Source organism: Trachymyrmex cornetzi, unplaced genomic scaffold (genome assembly GCF_001594075.2).
Source record: "Trachymyrmex cornetzi isolate Tcor2-1 unplaced genomic scaffold, Tcor1.1 scaffold35, whole genome shotgun sequence".
NCBI classification, from domain to species: domain Eukaryota; kingdom Metazoa; phylum Arthropoda; class Insecta; order Hymenoptera; family Formicidae; genus Trachymyrmex; species Trachymyrmex cornetzi.
In genome coordinates this window covers 1,474,285-1,492,563 of record NW_017298213.1, presented here as the reverse complement: position 1 = coordinate 1,492,563, position 18,279 = coordinate 1,474,285, and the positions used below count along the sequence as shown (strand labels likewise).

Below are 18,279 nucleotides of genomic sequence, written 5' to 3'. Positions count from 1 at the left end.
ATAAATAACCTATAAAAATGTGTTGCTCAATAAAACCAGAATGTTATGAACACAACTTTCACATGTATGTAGTTTGTTTAAAGCGAAAATATTAATATGTGTTTTATGCCCTTACAACCTCCTTAACTCTTACTTGTTTTGTATTCATATATACGGTCTTAATAAATCGTTTATGATTGTACAACTAAATTTAATATTGAACGCGTTGTGTTATAATTCCATATAAAAAAAATTATAAAATTTATTTATATTGAAAAAATATAAGTAAATATTGTACAATTATTAAAATATATATTACTGGGTAAATTATCCACTAAATCAGTACCAACACCACCAAACTCTTATGTCGAACTCATAAGATTTTATAAAAGTAAGTTTATTTTTATTGCAGCGTGAAATATTAAGATTTGCCAAGAAATACACGGTGAATTATGATACGATTGTTGCGAAAAACCGATGATGATAGCCTGTGAAGAGGTCTGAAAAATTTACCTTGTTTGCACATTTTCTCCAATTCGACGAGTCGTAATATTGTACCGACGAATCTTCTTAACAATGTAGCGCTATGGAGTATGGTAGCGATGGCACTGATATCTACGTGCGGTAGCGATATTCTTCAAACCAGCACCTTAGTACGTTCAGTACTTGCAAGTGGATATCTTTCGAGGGTCTTGCCGCATGGGGAGGGTCCTGAAAGGGAGAAAGAAAAAAAGCATAATCGTCCGCGAACTTTACGACCGCGCTCGTCAAAGTAAACACCGCATGCCGAGGACTACCGTGGCACGGCGTACATAACGAAGGAAAAGGCGGGTTTCTGTTATATGCACATAGTCCGTCCATGAGCACACAATGGGACGCAATTCGCATTACGTGCTTTACACAGCGTCCATGAACGCTGCGAGGAAGCTGCACAGCAGCACTGTATTACATTTTCAAAGAAAAGAATTGAATTAATTGTCTATATACCAAATGAAACAATTAATTGTTTAGATTGAATCTAAATTCTCTTATAAGGGACCATAAAGTTTTCATTAAAAATTTAACTTAATTTTTTTGCGATCAAAATAATAAATAACAAATAATATTTACAATTGTAATTAGAAATGGGACTAATGAGAATAAATTAATTAAAAGAAATAATCCCATTTTTGAGAGAGATCGAAATGGATTAGGTTATCAATTTGGTCTTAGTGCTTCATAATACTTGTATATGCAAATTTTTTGTAAGTACATTTTTTCAGTTTTATAAATTATAAATTATCAGAGATGTGCAAATTAAGCATTTGTAAGGTCGAATTGAATCGATCATTCTTTGATATGTTCGACAACGAATTGAATTGAATTTGAAATTTTTTCGAATTGAATCGAATCGAATTTTTTTGATTCGAAAACGAATTGAATTCGAATCAATATTTCCTGGATCTACATTAAAAGCTAACTTAAGTAATAAAATATTTTTAATAACGTTCCAGATTTTTTAAATAAACGAGAAAATAAATAATTTTTGGTAAAAGTTCCAATTAGGGTGCCCCCCCCCCCTCTCATGACCTTGACCTTGACATATATTGTCAAGGTCATGACCCTGAGTAACCTCCAACAAGTTTTAGCCGTCGCTCGTCCTTCATTAAAAAGTTATTAACAAAAGAAGTTTGAAAAATAACGTATTATTTTTTCTGTATATGCAATATTAAATACTATTCTACATTACAGGTTTTGACTTTCAGGGGCGCACGACTCACCTCCGACTCTCACCCCCCCTGCTTCAGGGGCGTACGGCTCTCACCTTCGACTCTCATCCCCCTCCCCCCTGCTTCAGGGGCGCATGATTTTCCAGGGGTGAGAGTCGTGCGCCCCTGATGCAGGGGGGAGAGGGGGTGAGAGTCGTGCGCCCTTGAAGCAGGGGAGAGGGGGTGAGAGTCGTGCACTCCTGAAGCGGGGGAGAGGGGGTGAGAGTCGTGCACTCCTGAAGCAGGGGAAAGGGGGTGAGAGTCGAAGGTGAGAGTTGCAGGGGTGATCCCGATTGATCACGGCTCGATTGGACACCACCAATCACAGCGACCAGGTGTCTAGGAGCTTTGTAGTCTCAAGCGCTGTGAGTGGCTCGTGTCCAAATGAGCCGTGTCCAACTGGGTGCCACCTGTTGTGTACATATACATATATGTGCACAACTCCCTCTCGACAAAAATTTATCCAATCGACAACACTAGCACTGTTCATTTCCCCCCGCGTGTGTATGTGTGTGTATGCATATGTGTGTGTATTTATTTTAAAGTAGAGAATTTTTGCGATATATAGTAAAACTTTGATTGTTAATAACTTTTTAACGAAGGGTGAGCGACGGCTAAAACCTGTTAGAGGTTACTCAGGGTCATGATCTTGACAATATATGTCAAAAACAATACAAAATCAAAGGCATTGAACATTATTGTTTTTAATATTAACCACGTCTCGACTTATTTTGTTAATATATATCAAGATTAAGATCATTGGGGGGGGGGGGGGGCCCCTAATCGGAACTTTTACCTAATTTTTAATTTACGAGAGTCATGCACAAGCAAATAAAATAGGTGAATGATTCGAAATCGAACCACTGATGATTTCGAATTTATTTGATTTCGAATTTATTTGAATTCGATTCGAATTTCAGCTTCATTCATTTCTAAAACTTATAATGTTTATAAATCATTTATAATTTACAGTAATTCTTTTTGATTTGGAAATTTCAGTACGATATTTTAGGAGAAATAGTTGTAGTTATATTTTTAAATAGAGTAGAAAAAACAAATTTTAATAAAAAAATTCTTTAATAAATTAAAAAAAAATTTTACGTTTACCATTTTTTCATAAAATTTTCGATTGATAATAGTGAACGGGTATGCCACTGCCACACCGTAAAAGTCCTTCAACGAGCAAATATTACATGTGTGTTCGACGCTCAATTGCATCTTACATTCTCCGTTTTGCACTCCCTATCGAATCTGCTGTAGAGTTAAGACCACCGTATTTTGTTGAAAATGAATGGACATAAAACAAGAGAAAGAAGAATCCTTGCAATCTATTGGAGAACATGAATTGCATTAGAAAGCAATCTATTATAATCTATCGTTGAATTTTATTTTTTTTCACAACAGTCACTATAATAATGCGCGTTAATTTTATTCCACGCAACGTAATATAAGAAAATATACATACAATAGATATATAATACAATAACATTGGTTAGAATTAAACGACTGAATATCTTAAATATTTTTGTAGAGCGAGACAAGGTTTTTATTTCTTCAAGATATTGGCTTATTACAAATTTTTTAAACAAAAAGACAATTTTCAGTCCAATGTAATTTACTTAAACTAGAGTATCCAGTCTAATAAAAGAAGTTTGTTTTATTCGCGAAGCTAACAATGAAAAAAGTTTTATATAGGTAACGGATATATCAATTCATATGTAAATGTTTAGATCGATTCAAAATACTGGCACAAGGTCTATGATGTCAATGACTACTTCCTGCCGTAGGCGCGAATCCCTCAATACGTGAAAGCCTACGGACCGATTTTATGCAGTTAGACAGGAAATTATCCGGTGATCATTGGATACACCGTTAAACCGCCATATTGCATAACGAAAACTTGTACCGTATTCATCCAGAATCGTAACGGTTACGTTTCTAATCCATAATCGCGAATCGCGTTGTGTCTCGGATTGCAGCATCGTGCTAAAAGGAGAGAAAATCGCTGTGGCCGCGGTCGCAGGTCCACAAAGCTGCGGGACTGTTTTTTTCCCCTTGACCATCCCGCTGCTATTTGCGATTTCGAAAGCCGTGCGTGACGTGCGCGTTATAGCGGATTACTCGCGCGCGTCCATTACGCCGGGTAATTCTTCTTCCGCCGGTTTGTAGCGATCTCTGCCTCACGCTCGGATGAGTGGCTCCAGAGACACTTAAGCCAGACTCTAAATAATCTGCTGTGTTTAGCGCTGACTTGGTCTTATCATTAATCAAGTAGAACTACTTTAAAAATAAAATAGCATACAAATAAGAATAAGAATGAATTTTCTCTTTACATTGAATAACGATGGCCAAAATATAAATAAAAGTAATGATGATAAATCAGCTAATGATAATTAAAACGTATTAAAGTAAATTAAAATTAGATTTATTGCGACTTTTTTAGTCAAAGTTACAACGTTGCGTCTGTTTTTTTTTTTTTTTTTCGATATAGAGAATAGGATTAGTTGAGTGCCAATTGATGACGATCCGCGCATAGCCGTTTAAGCCGTGCCTTTAACGATAGTCACGTTTACGTGTATGTTTACATACATGTCGATGCATTGCCGCGTACGAGTGAACGTCGAACTTCATTCAAGGCTTTCATTCACGCTATCGACGCTTGTCATTGATCCACCAACATATTTTCATGGAGATTATTCTTGTTTAACGTTTAATATCGATCTTTGCCTGCAAGCTTTTATACATGAAAAAGTAAATATGAGAGATATTCAAACTATATTAATAGTAATTTTTATAACCTGTAAAATTGGATCCAAATATAGCATTGATATCTCGTTTAATATTTAATTTAATGTAAATTATATTTATTTAGAATTGCATTTTACATTAAGTATGACTGAATTTAAACATTTTTTCTTATATGCATATTGATTTTAAGCAATTTTTATATTAATTAGCGAATTTTATGTGCTGAAAACGGATTTTGTTTTTCACGACACTGTTGTTATAATATTTATTTTTTCATGATCATATTGCGTCTTTGGAGCATTCGTTTATAACTGCACGAAAACAGCACAGTTGTATGACACAAAACCAACGGGAGTTCTCGACGGTATGCATGCGGTCGGAAAGACGAGGGGGGCCGGTGAACAGCGGACGGTCCACGAGAATTATTTTGTTGGACCAGCGCGAATTCCGCGAACGATCCGAGCAGATAATTTTCAGGAAGCTTTCTGTGCACAATCGAGATTCCGCGATGGCCGCGGCAGGAAAAGGGACGAAGGATATATAATCCACCCGTTGCGAACGGTGACGACAAGAGGGGGTTTGTCGTCGGTTGTTCAGTGGGCGGTATTTTTACCATGGTGAATTGTGGCGTTTCTCATCGCCACGCTGCGCCACGCCGAGCGTGTCCTCATCCGCGAGATGCGGACTTGCGCACACATACAGACGCTTTTAGCGTACGTGAGTGGCACGCACGCACGCACGCACGCACGCGGTGCCAGGACCTGAATTCACGTAATTGTGATTAATGGGCCCGCTAATGCGAGCCAGCCATCTCGAATCGTGCCGGGAATGACGACGAACGATTTCGAAGCAGCGTAGACGTGATTCGTAACAATTGCGTCCGAATAACAATAGTGAAAATGGTTTTCGAGATTTTTCAAGGATAACAAGAAGGATCGTTTAAATTTTCGTGAGAAAGGAATTAGCGTCGCGTTCTCGCGTCTTATCTTGTACGTTTTGTTTTAATATTTGTGCAATGAAAAGTCAGTGTTATTTCGAGACAGGTAGAAAATAAATAAAGTTACACAATTAGAGTAATATTATCATTGTAATAATAAATAGAATTAAGATATTTTTATACAATTAAGAGTCAATACGTGGTTAAAATTAAAAACAGATAATTATTTGAAAGGCATAAAACCACACAACGCAAGATGTTAGACGCTATTATTTTATATTCAATCGAATTAATGTAATTCGAATTACATTAATTGTGTTGTGGTTTTATGCCTTTCAAATAAGATATTTTTGTCAAGTAGAAAGAGAGATTACTTATTTTTATTTTATTAGATACTGAAATATTAGAACTGTTCTATTCAAGTATATAAACTTCTGCACGGTTTGTCTGTCCTTTTTTCTTCTCCACGTTGGAGAAAAAAAAAGAATGGTGTGAGAAGTTTAGCTAAAAAAATCCTCATGTTATGACATAGTTCTTCATTCAAGTGATAATGTCTTATTAGTTCTTTTCATACAGTATCAAAAGCGGCGTTCTAAAAAAAAAATGCGTTTAAAACATTTCAGGATTTATCGCGTGTAGCGTGTTAAAACTATCTCTTCCATCTTCTTCACTCTATCCATTTACTTTTTTCTTCGATCACGACGTCAAGATCACGAGAGCCTCTCTTCGACGAAAGGGTCGTAGCGTTCTCTTCCCACACAACCGGTAAAATTTACGTGTCTACCATCGGCAGCTCGCTGCTGATTGACACGACCGATAAGCTCCGAGGGACGATTTGTTCGCGTGCTAATGACACTAGTCCCATGCCACTGGTAGAAAGTGGTTTCCGCTGCTATCTACCCAAAACTGTGCACTTTAAAGTATCATAATGCGATGCAGTTCTCCACGGTCATTAGTCTTGGATGAATTAAGATATTTTCGCGAGAAAGAATAAAAAGAATTTCTATAACAGTACTCGAGAATACTATTGTGATATTAGTATCACATTTCGAAATTGTCGAAAACGATACAAATGGTTACATCACTGTTAAATTTTTTTGATTCTCTATCAATTTAAAATAATATTTGGCTTAGAAATTAAAATAAAAAATGGAACATTATTCATTCTAATAGAATGTGGTATATTTTAGCACCTCTCGACGAAACAGTGTCTTATAATCTTTCAAAATTGAGTTTTCGTGTTTTTGGGTCTCTTATCTCGCGAACGGTTTCTTAGAATAGATTTAATGCATGGTCGTAGAATCTAACATGGAAGGATATCTCGTTCGGCTTTCAGGATATAAACCAGTAAATCGGTCACACAATTTTACGATTTTATAATATACTCTCTAAATCTGAATCAGTGGATAGTCACTAATTATCCAGTGGCATACTTGACACTGATGATCAGTGAAGTTCAACTAAAAAAAGGAAGAATGTTTGAGCATTATATAACTAAAATACTGATATTTGCACATTAATTTTAATCTTCCAATACCATATTCATTGAATTTAAGCACTAAAACAAGATTGGTTAGATCACATAATAACGATTAGCTAGGTTAGGTATCTCACGTTTAATTCACTGATTACCAGTAGCATACTTGGCACTGATATCAGTGATAATTCACTGATTCAGATTTAGAGAGTAAGTAATATAATGTAAGGGAAGCTGGAACAATCATTCAAAATATCGTTCGTTAAGTAATAAAAAATAATTACGGAAGAATTCATCACCAATTTATGGACTATAATCTGGAGTGTAATAATGACTGTGTAGATAATTACGAGAACAATATTATGTAAAAAGACAACATTAACGGATTTAGCATGTCTCTCTTGGACATAGTTGATTGTAATAACATGGATGTAAATTCATAGACGATAACTCGTCAGATTTGTTAACAGATACTAATTTGAGGACATTATGATAAACTGCACGATAGCTTCCTAGACATTAGCGTTATAATGGGTTAATGATTTATTGCTGTCCTATTGATTAAGCGCCTATCAATAGCTGTACATTGACTGTGTCAATCCAAAGACTGTAAATCACTGCATAGCGGTCGTCTTACTTGCGCACCGTAAGTGCAATATATGAAACTACAAGTTCTTCACGAATATCCGCCATCGTACCATACAGAGAAGTATTTAATATGACAAGATATATTTCATGATGAATGAAACAGATTATTTAATGTACAGATCAAAATAAATACGAAAAATAAAATAGAAGTTTATTTATAATTATATTCTGATAATTTTGCATTTTTTAATGATTGATAATGTTACAACTTTCGTTTACTGCGGGCATAATCGCGACATTTCATTGTCATCGTCAGAAAAGTGCGAATAGCAGTTGATTAACTCTCTTATGCCAACCTCGACCGTCGCGAAGCCTTGAAGATTTTCTTTACGGTTTCATTCATCAAGCTTGTAGAATCAAGCCTATATGATACGGCAGACTTTTGTTGAAGCAAAAGTTCAAACGTTCTCTTCGTGTCGACCCGTGTTTCTTCGAGAGGGAACGTGAGGCAGGTCAACTGTGATGTCAAGACATGAAAGGAGTCTTTATCAGACCGTATTCACTTACTATTTGCAACATTACATGGTAACAACACGTCATATATAAGCAGAAAATATTAATAGCAGTTATAGTAAAAGATATTTTAATAAAAGTTTCTGTGATATAGATATATAGGTATGTCATATATTAAATATAGGTACTTGAGAGATACTGTTTTAGAAACTCTCTATTTATAAAAATATCTAAAACTAAAATGTATAATTTTTCACTAAAGATTCAAATAATTAAAAACATTGTTCATTTGCTATTCACTTATGTTTATATGTTTGAAATATATATGGTAGAACCGATAATATCTGATACGTTGCGTTGATCATATATTTAATATCACTCACCTGATATCAATTTAAAAAGTATGATCGCGCAAACTCGACATATATAAAAGCTTGAATTGAAAATTTTCCGATGTCAGTGTGACGAGAGATTGAAATCCATTTACCTCACAGATAACACATTCATAGCGATACTTTGACTGTTAGTGCTTCAAGAGGAATCGTAAACGAGGAGAGCGGAAGACATTAAAGATATCGGAAGCGACTTTCGAGTATTTAACGGGTGGTTTTTTTTAATGCGAGTGCGAATGGTCGTAAAAATGCGGGCTAACGATAGTGCGACGTAGAAACGAGACGTGTGTAACCTCTGACCCCGACTTCGAATGAGGCTACAGTGCAACGACCTTCTGAAATGTTGGGTCACGAATAGTAAAAGTGGATCTTCTACCTCGTCGAGAATGAATTAAACTCACCTCGGGAGTTTGCTAGGGAAAACGTTTGGCGCAGGAGGCAGCCAACGGTGAAGCAGAGCTGCATATCACGCCGATATTCTGATGGTGATACCGCACACGGATTATATACACGTGGCGGGTTACGTAATCCACGAGGTCGTGACTCGCACTACCCATCTCCATCGCGTGGCGTACGCACTGTAATGTGCACCGCAAATGCATAAGCGTCGTCCGTTGGATGGTCTCCTCGAGTAGGTAAAATCGATTAGTCGAAGCCAATTTTTCAATTTTCTAACTTAGGCTGCGGTCCATTCACGCTCACAACGCTTGTGAACATCATTTATCTTCATTTAATATTTGATAAACAAGGATGAAATAACTCCAAGAATATTATGAGCGTAAATCGGACCACAGCCTTACGAAGGATGTTTTGTAACTATAAATATCTCTCTCTCTCCTTTTTTTATAATACATTTTATAATTAATGTTTTCCTTCTTGCTCATTTTGGAAAAATATTTAGGAGATTGGCACAGGGTTGGCAAAAGTCCACATTTTTTGGATAAAGTCCATATCAGTGGTAAAAATCGGTATTTTCCGGAAAAAACCGGTAAAAAACCTGGTCTTTTTTATTAAAAATAATCAAATAAATATATATATAGATTTGATTATTTTGAGTAAAAATACATTAAGAGGAAGACATAAGAGCCCTGTGTGGGCTTGCTTTGAATCTTGTACAGTTGACAACATTATTAAGCAGAAACGTATTGCTTGTGGAACATTAGTTAGTGGAAAAGCTCCACGACTGAAATAACATCTTCAAAAGTGTAGTAAGTTTGAAAAGAACGATGATGATAATTCAAGTAAAAGTGAATCAGACAGGAAGAGTGAAATGAATAAATCAAGTAAAAGAAGAGAGATGCATCGATACCGAATCACCTTCATGTTTTTATATTTTAAAGCAGCAGTTTTATAGTTTTTATCAGTTTATTATTCCAGTGGATAAACTCCGAACCGGTAAAATCCGGAATTTACCCTGGTTTTTTCCACCCACTGGATTTTTCCTACTAACCCTGAGTTGGCAAGTATAAGTGTGAGTCCCTTGAGGGTCTCAAACAATACATTGGATAGATTACATGCACAAACGGCACTTCTTCGAGCCTTCGCGTATTCATGTGAGGCTGCAAGAAAAAAAGTAGCGACACACCTCGCATCGATCTTGATCTACGCGTGGGCGGGTCGAGCGGAGCCGGCGGGCGAGAAATCGGCGCCCACGCTGATTGAGAGTACATATCTCTTTGATTCGAAGTCTGTTCTGTTAAGAATAAGGAGAGGGAGGAGCATACGTGCGCGAGTAAAGGGCAAAAGAGACATATTCGCTTTAATGCACTTCGGGAGAAAGCCTCGTCGTACTATATTCTCATGGCATTGACACCGTCGCGTCGTTGCGCCTCAAACACGAACCATATTAGCTATAGGGAATTCCAATTATTTATTTAGCAAAGAGCTTGAGAAATCATTCCGTTTACAATAAACCTCCAATTAACACCTGGATTGAAATCAAATAATCGCAATATTATTAACGCTTAGAATTGAAATCAACGTATATATAGAATGTACCTTCCACAGCCTCAGTTTTAAGCGTAACTAAATTATACATCTTGAATTTTTCGATACGTTCTTATGCCTACGCGTAGAAAGTGAACCCTACAAATATGTGACATTGTGCATAGAAGATTAGAAAAGTGACACAAGGTATTATCAAATTATTATTATTCGAAAACAAGAAATTATTTATAACTTGATAATTTGCGTTTTTTAAATAAAATAGAATATTACGACTGATATTATTTTTTTGTAGTCTGAATATTTTTATAAATTTATAATGCATTTGTTCTGTATCGTAACGCAGCTTTGGTAAATATATTTCGCAATCAGTAAAATTAGGATATATATATATTTCTACTACAAAGTGCATTTATCTTAATCGTGTGTGCGTTCCTGCATTACTATTTAAAAAAAATTGGTAGATCGTAAGGCCAATAAATTTCCAGTATTAGCAAAAATATTTAATCTTGTTCTCTACCAGATTTATGATATCAGGCTCGCCTGCACGTATATGTACCGTATGCGGGAACCGCGGTCAGTGCATCGGGTGAACATTCATCCTGTGGGAAGCACGTGAAAGAGAGAAAGAGGTCGCGGATTGTGCATCATTGTCGTGGTGGCGTGTCTTGTAAATGCATAACATTTACGTGCACGTCTCCATACCGGTTGAAATATCGGATTTTACGTAAGTGCGCGTTCGATACCGAGAGCGGTGCGCGACATGATGCAAAATACCGCCGTCCCACCGCCAGTTCAACATGACCCCGGTAACGTATCGCGAGGATAGCTACACGCAATTTCAACGCACGCGTGATGGCACGCATTCGCGTGTGTGCACTGTGCAGTCGATTCGAGTCTCAGATTGCGCTGCGTCGTTTATTATCGCGCTTTATCGCGCGACCCTGCAAGAGTCCGTCCTATATCGAACTCGTATTATTCCTCACGTTATTGTTTTCTTTCACGTAGCATATCACGGATTCTTGAGATATCGAAGATTGCAATGGCGTGCGTGATAGCTGTTTTGTATAATATTGAGAGCAGAAAACGATATGTTAGTTTAATTGATTGAAATGCGGAAAAAGAAAGAGGAAAGACAAATAGAACGTGAAAACATTTTATGTTGTATAAAATTAAATTATTTTAATTATAATATTTAGTAATATATATACATATATATATTTATTTATTTTTAAGGCTCAGTTTTTCTGATTAACTTGTGGTTAGGCTTAACTTGATGTTTTATCCAACGAACTTCATCTATGATGCTATCATGAGTGAAGCCCATTGAAACATTAGATTAAGCTCGATCACAAGTTAACTAAATAATGAAAAATTGAGCCTAAAGTTTTCACGGATATTTTATTCAAAGAAACTACGCGGTTTGTGGGTTATGTCTGTGTCTTAATATACGTTAAATGCCAAAGTTTCGTGAATATTGCAATTCACTTCACCAGAGCGTTATTTAATTCTGCCAGTAACGTTTATACATATATAATAAGAGAAGAATCAGAAATTCGAGAAAAAATACTGTATTTTTTCTTTAAAGATAAATTTGATCATTGATGGAAAGGTAAATTATTTATCGAAATGGGTAAAATTTTTATTTATACAAAATTTTACATATAAATAACGCAACTCGAGTTTCCCGCATTTGCTACAAATTGCGAGGAGGTTCCATTATTAGCGTTAGCGCGAATTAATTTTGCGGACGAGAGCAGGAAGGAAGGCGTAATTCAACGGTGACTTTCTACCGTGGCAGTAATTTACTCTGGAATTGAAACAATTAAACTCATTTTTCCTCGGAATAATGCAGATTATTGTGCGAGCACACATGATGGTACAGCTGTCCGCCGGAGGTTGAAAGTGAAAATACCATGGCGATTACGTAACCATCATAATTAAATATTCATTCTATCCAACAATCTTTTTTTTAATGATTCGTTTGTTCATGCTCTTGTTTCTTGTTTCTAATTCCATGTCGGTCAAAGCAAAGGAATTACACGTGTGTGTAGAAATTTTTGCTATTTCGATGAAAAATTATAATAGAATTGTCTCATGAAAATGACGATAGAGCTTAGAGTACAGTCAATTTTTTACAGCATCCACTGATTTTTTCTTCGCGAGCAACCTTGACATAAAAAGTACTCAAGGTTAAACATCTGCCATTTCGATCAATAATAATAATAATAACGATCAAGAACGGCCAAGTGCGAGGAATCTATTACGATCGCAACAATAGATGACGCAATGGTCGTGCTTCAATTTCTCCAGCCGAACACGACCGTTCTTCTCGATTAGCACTGACTGCGATGGTTAATCGTGCGTGTCAGCAGCCGGAAATCCTGACGAATCACACCGAAAAAGAGAGAGATGGTCTGCTCGTCCCACGTATAACGAATTACGGACGAGCGCGAACGTGCGTACACGCAAGTGCGTCGACGACAGCACTTGGAGAACAGAGCCGCGAAGTCACAGAGGAAACGGAGGATTTGTCACGAAGGCAGTTTGGTTTAACTGATCTCATCCGTCTTGGTCGCGAGCGAGGCGACGCGTCGCCCAGCCGATTGTCTTCGTTCTCGTTGTCGTCGCGACGACGTTGACAGCTGGTCGACTTCATTGCGCGCCTCACTCGAGCTTCGCTTCGTCGAGTCGGGCTGCGTCAAACAGATTGAATCGTCTCGATGGCCCTGACAGGCCAACGACCATGGGTTAATTCAACGAGCGTACGTACTGTTAAACTACAAGCAGAAATTTTCAAAAAATTACTTAGCTTCTTCCCTGTTTTGAATATTTTCATGCTTTATCTCGTGTACATTAACAGAAGATATAGTTCATCTAAATTCTTAAATGTAAATACTCTCTTAGAAAATTTTTTATATTATTGTGTAAGGAATTTTTTGAGAAAATTTATGTATATACACTGTTAAAAATAAAATGTGAATTTTAACTTAAAGACGTATAGTAGACTTTCTGAGACATGCAAAAATGTTAAAATTCACATTTTTATGTAAATATCTCAGAAAGTCCACTATACATCTTTAAGTTAAAATTCAAATTTTATTTTTAACTCTATATATAAGTTTTGTAAAAGCTTTATGGTAAAGTTTATGAATTTAGATCGTATAACTTATACGTATCTCGAAAACGCAATCGGTCACAACGTGTGAGAGCGAGGTGACGACCGAATAATGTGTGCCATTACTGACATTTTCAAACGTTAAGACGGCTTTCTGCGTCCCACGCGACTTCATGAAGTCTCGTGCTCATTACGTCACAGGCTTTACTCTGTTGATAATTCTTCCTTGGCAGCTTGGCCTGACGCGATGGATGCGGATATTGAATTAGGTGAATTTTTACGATGGTAGAGTATGCTGTAATTTTTTTAGAATGGTTGTGTGGAAAATGGATAAATAAATACAAAATCGAATAATAAATAAAATAAAATTGAAGCAACGACGCGACTAGATATAACTTAAAAAATTTGCAAATTTATGCGGAGGTAATCTTGCAGGAAGTTGAGAGTTCCTTGTACAACGATACGATGGGGGAAGGAGAGAGGGAAGGGAGTTCACTTAAATGACGCGGCCCTCCGTTGCGGTGTACTCTGATAAAACATAAGTACACGAGGCACCACACTCTCTACACTCTCCGCGCCTCTCGCTGCTTGTCTACGCTAAGCGGTTATTTGCTGCGTTGTTATTATACCGGCGCTGGGCATGCGTGCATTAGTTGTTCATAGTGCTTTATGTGCCACGTTGGCCACGTTAATCGAGCCCTTAAACGCACGCTTTTCTGCATGGGTGATTTAGCCTGTCTTTTTATCACTTCTTACGCGCGACACGCGAAAACGCGTCACCGACGGCTCGATATTAAATTTTATAGGGAGGATAAAAATTTCACCTTTGTGATCGTAAAACGCTTTTACTGCGTGTCGCCACCAATACTTGGACGAAACGTACAGGTCTCAACAAGAAAGAATTTACGCCAAGTATCGACGAAGGCGTGTTGAATAAATTTCAATAATCGCGAGTAGATATTGGATCTATCAGGCTTTTGGATTTTTTGGTGAACCACGAAATTTGACGACGTCGTTTTTACCTTTTTTTACCGAATGTACGTTCTACGTATGAATGCGTACGAAATTATTCGAATTGCGGCAATGGTTAAGCAGAATATGCGGCGCGAATGGTTTCGTTCAATCCCTTTCTTCTTGGTAGCATTTATATTGAGAGAGCCTCTAATATTCTCTCTCTCTCTCTCTCTCTTAAAAGTACTCCTGGAATACGAGACGTTTTATATTCCTCCTCTTCCCTCTCTTTTCGCCTTCTCGGCTTTTTATCTCCGTCCTCTTCGTTGGGTCCTACACGAAAGTTCAATTTGCACGGTATGTCAAAGGTTCCCTTCGAACCCATTGGACTCCCTTTCTTCGTGATGCACTCTAATTGCAATGAGGTTTCGATAAGCGAGATTTCGCGTTTTCTTGTGTAGTCATTCGTGAATCGCATAAAAAGCTTGACATTTTTTATTAGGACTCTTTATATCAACCGCAGTGTGAGAGGGAAAAGCCTAAAAAATAAAATCTCCAATCATTTACCGATATTATACTGGCGATATCATATATCTCTCAGATTGATATATTTATATGCATATTTTTATTATACAATAATATGGCCTGTCCCAAACTTAGCTCGCAAGCTAAACGCTTCTTCCTTTTTGAGCGAGACAGAAAACAAAACAGATAGACACTAGAACAGCCAGTCACTGGACAGAATTCTAGTGTGTCTTAGCTTTTTTATTTTCCTTCTATTTCACTCATCTCAAGACGATAAAGAGGGGGAAAAATTTAGCTCGCGAGCTGAGTTTTAGACGGACCGATAATTCATAGTCGGTTCTTATCTTAAGACCGTCTTAAGATGCTAATACAGCTCTCTGGTCCACGACATTAAGACTACTTAAAACAATCTTAAATATAAGATCCGACTATGAATATCGACCATCGTACATTATATAATATTTTATCACGCCATACATAAAATAACTGAAGTTTTTATCACTGTTACAGGTTTTGTGTCGTGTTCGCCGAGTCCTTGCAAAAACGGAGGACTCTGCGTGTCATCGCCGCGCGACGAATCGCATTGCAAGTAAGTAATAACTAATCACTCTATCACTCCTCCTATATAGGGTCGCCAGTAATGACAATGAAACCAATGGTTGGCCAACGCAACGGCTGCCCACTAACGGCCAAGGTTCTGTCAGCCAATGCTAGGCCATCACTGGCAAACGACTGGCTATTTAACTATATACACAAATCCGGCGTTATGACGACAACCAACGGTTGGCCAACGCAACGGCTGCCCACTAACGGCCAAGGTTCTGTCAGCTAATGCTGGGTCATCACTGGCAAACGACAGGCTGTCAAATAACGACCGAAGTACTGTCAGCCAGTACTGCGCCTGTAGTATTGCCAATATTGCACCAATGCCCGAAATGTGGTTACCAGTACTGGTGCAGTACTGGGCCGATCGCAATATCTACACTGGTACAGTACCGGCTAACAACAGTTGAGCCAGTATTATCTGCCAGTATTGGGTCCAAGTTATCATCCGACACTTAGCCAGTACTGCGCCCGCAGGTTACCAATACTACGCCAGTACCCAAACTACGACAATCGGTACTGGTCCAATACTGGGCCGATTGTAAAATATGTATTTTCAGCCATCGTACGAAAATTTTTTAAAAAAGATAATCCTTGTAAATCATTATTTAAAAGGTGTTAAGTTTGAAAGGTAATTGATTTAAGATAATTAAAGAGTGAGAAATTCAAAAATATTAATTGTTTTGTAATTACTTTCGTGGTTTATTGTACAATTTGTTCCAAAGTTTGAAAGGATCCATTCGTGTCCAAATCGAACAGTACAGCAGATAACTTATAGGCCTGGTTGTAGTACTAGTAATCGGCCGACTAGATCTGATCCAAGGAATTAAATTAGTAAAATATCATGAGTTATCAGACTCAGATTAATTGAGTTTTATTAACTTTAATTCTAATATAAAATATAAACTGTCAGTAATTTTTTTTCTGAATAAAATTTTTATTTTTGACTATCTCAAATTGCTCGTTTTTACTCAATACTAACAAAAATACATAAAAATATTTTAAAATTCTATCTAAAATTCCATAAAAATAGAAGTGTCCGATTTGGACCAGGGGATGGTCCAACAATAGTTCCAAATCCGATCGGAAAAAACGTTTTGATATTTTCCATTATAGTCCAAGATATTTTTCAACACAGGTGAGAGATACATCAAAATGATCTGAAGCAAAAATGAAGGGAATTAAATGATCTTTCCAACGGCACTTTTGGTTTTTATTGCGCCTTTGGCACGATTGGACTTTATTTATGCCTTATAGATAGCAAAAACTGCAAATAGGTTTGATTTACCCCTATATTTTTTTAATAATAATATAATAGTAGTTACACAGTGTAGAAAAAAATTAGAATCAGATATTGAAATGTGCAAACTAGAAGAGTTATTCGATATTGAATTTATCAGGAAGCGCATACAAATTCGTAGAAGAGTTAAAGGAAGTTAAAGAAAGTTAAAGAAAATAATTAAAAATATTCATATTTTACTCGCGGATGAGGCTCATTTTCTTTCAATCAATGAATAAGTCGTATTACGAATCGATTCATTCGCCGGTGCTTGCATAGTAAACGCACCTTTACACGCCGAGTTGGCGATCGACGACCGGGTCCAAGAAGAGGGGGATAAAGAGAGATACCGAAGGGGCTCGAGGGGTATAACGGGGCGAGAGGGAAAGACAAGGAGGAGGCGAGAGAACCGGACGTTTCGCCGCCTCCCACGCGAAAAGGATGAGAAACCGTGAAAAGAAGAGGAAAGAGGAAGGAGGATGAGGAGAAGAAGGATGCGAAGAATTGCAAGTCGCAACTTCCACTACGCGAAATCACGCGAGCTTCGGAAAAGTTTGCGTCGTGAAAATCGTGACATTTTTTTCTCTTCTGAGAGATTCGGAATATTTTTTTATAATTTCTGTCAGATAATAACGCATTGTAGGTTTTATATTGATTTTGATTACTGCGATAAAAACAAGTGCTATAATAGGAGAGATGTGTATATTTATGAGCAATAGGTTTGATAAAATATATAAATATTTAAAGAGATTGCATTAAATGTGTGGTTCGATTAAAAAATTAAACTTTAAAATTTAGAAAATGTAATCTTGCGCAATATTATGCCAAAAGCAATGGTTTTATTTTCAAGAAATATACTTTTTTAATATTAAATGTATAATTTGTGTTAAGCTAATATAATCATATTAGTATATTTTGTAAATATATATAATTTTGTAAATTACTTTTTTAAGTATGACTACGTAGCATTTTGTTAGCTGATTATTTCATCAACATACTTGTTTATTGCCGTTGCCAGTAAAGTTACTTGTCGATAAAAAATGCAAACATTACGATCTGAAAAGCACAAGAGACAACATCTATCTGTTTCACAATTCTCAGAATAATTAGTGCAGCGTAACTTCAATGCGCGCTGAGGACTATCATAAAACGTTCGCCGGTAATAAAATACTTTTGTTCCGCAAGCGAATCTTCTAGCTGGAGGACTTTTTCGATTTCGTAGCACGTACGTACTTACGCACGCGTACAACTATTTACTCGTACGCACGCATATAGTCAAAGAATCCGATAATCTACTTCATGTCTCTGTTTCTTGATTTGTCGTCTATTCGTAAAATATAGCGTTCGTAGAATACTTGAACCATTAATTCTTTTATACATAGTCTGTTAAAAAATGAAATTTATTTTTTATTTCATTTAAATTACATATAAATAATTAATATATATTATTTATAATTACATACAATTACATATAAAT

General features: G+C 36.7%; 1 protein-coding gene across 1 annotated transcript in view; it reads left to right on the top strand.

Annotated features, from left to right (window-relative positions):
• Positions 1–18,279, top strand: part of N (neurogenic locus Notch protein) — a 297,648-nt gene that overhangs the window by 35,782 nt on the left and 243,587 nt on the right. The window contains exon 2 of the mRNA XM_018510747.1: positions 15,431–15,509. Within this exon, the coding sequence (XP_018366249.1) occupies positions 15,431–15,509 (79 nt within the window). The remainder of the gene's footprint in view (positions 1–15,430; positions 15,510–18,279) is intronic.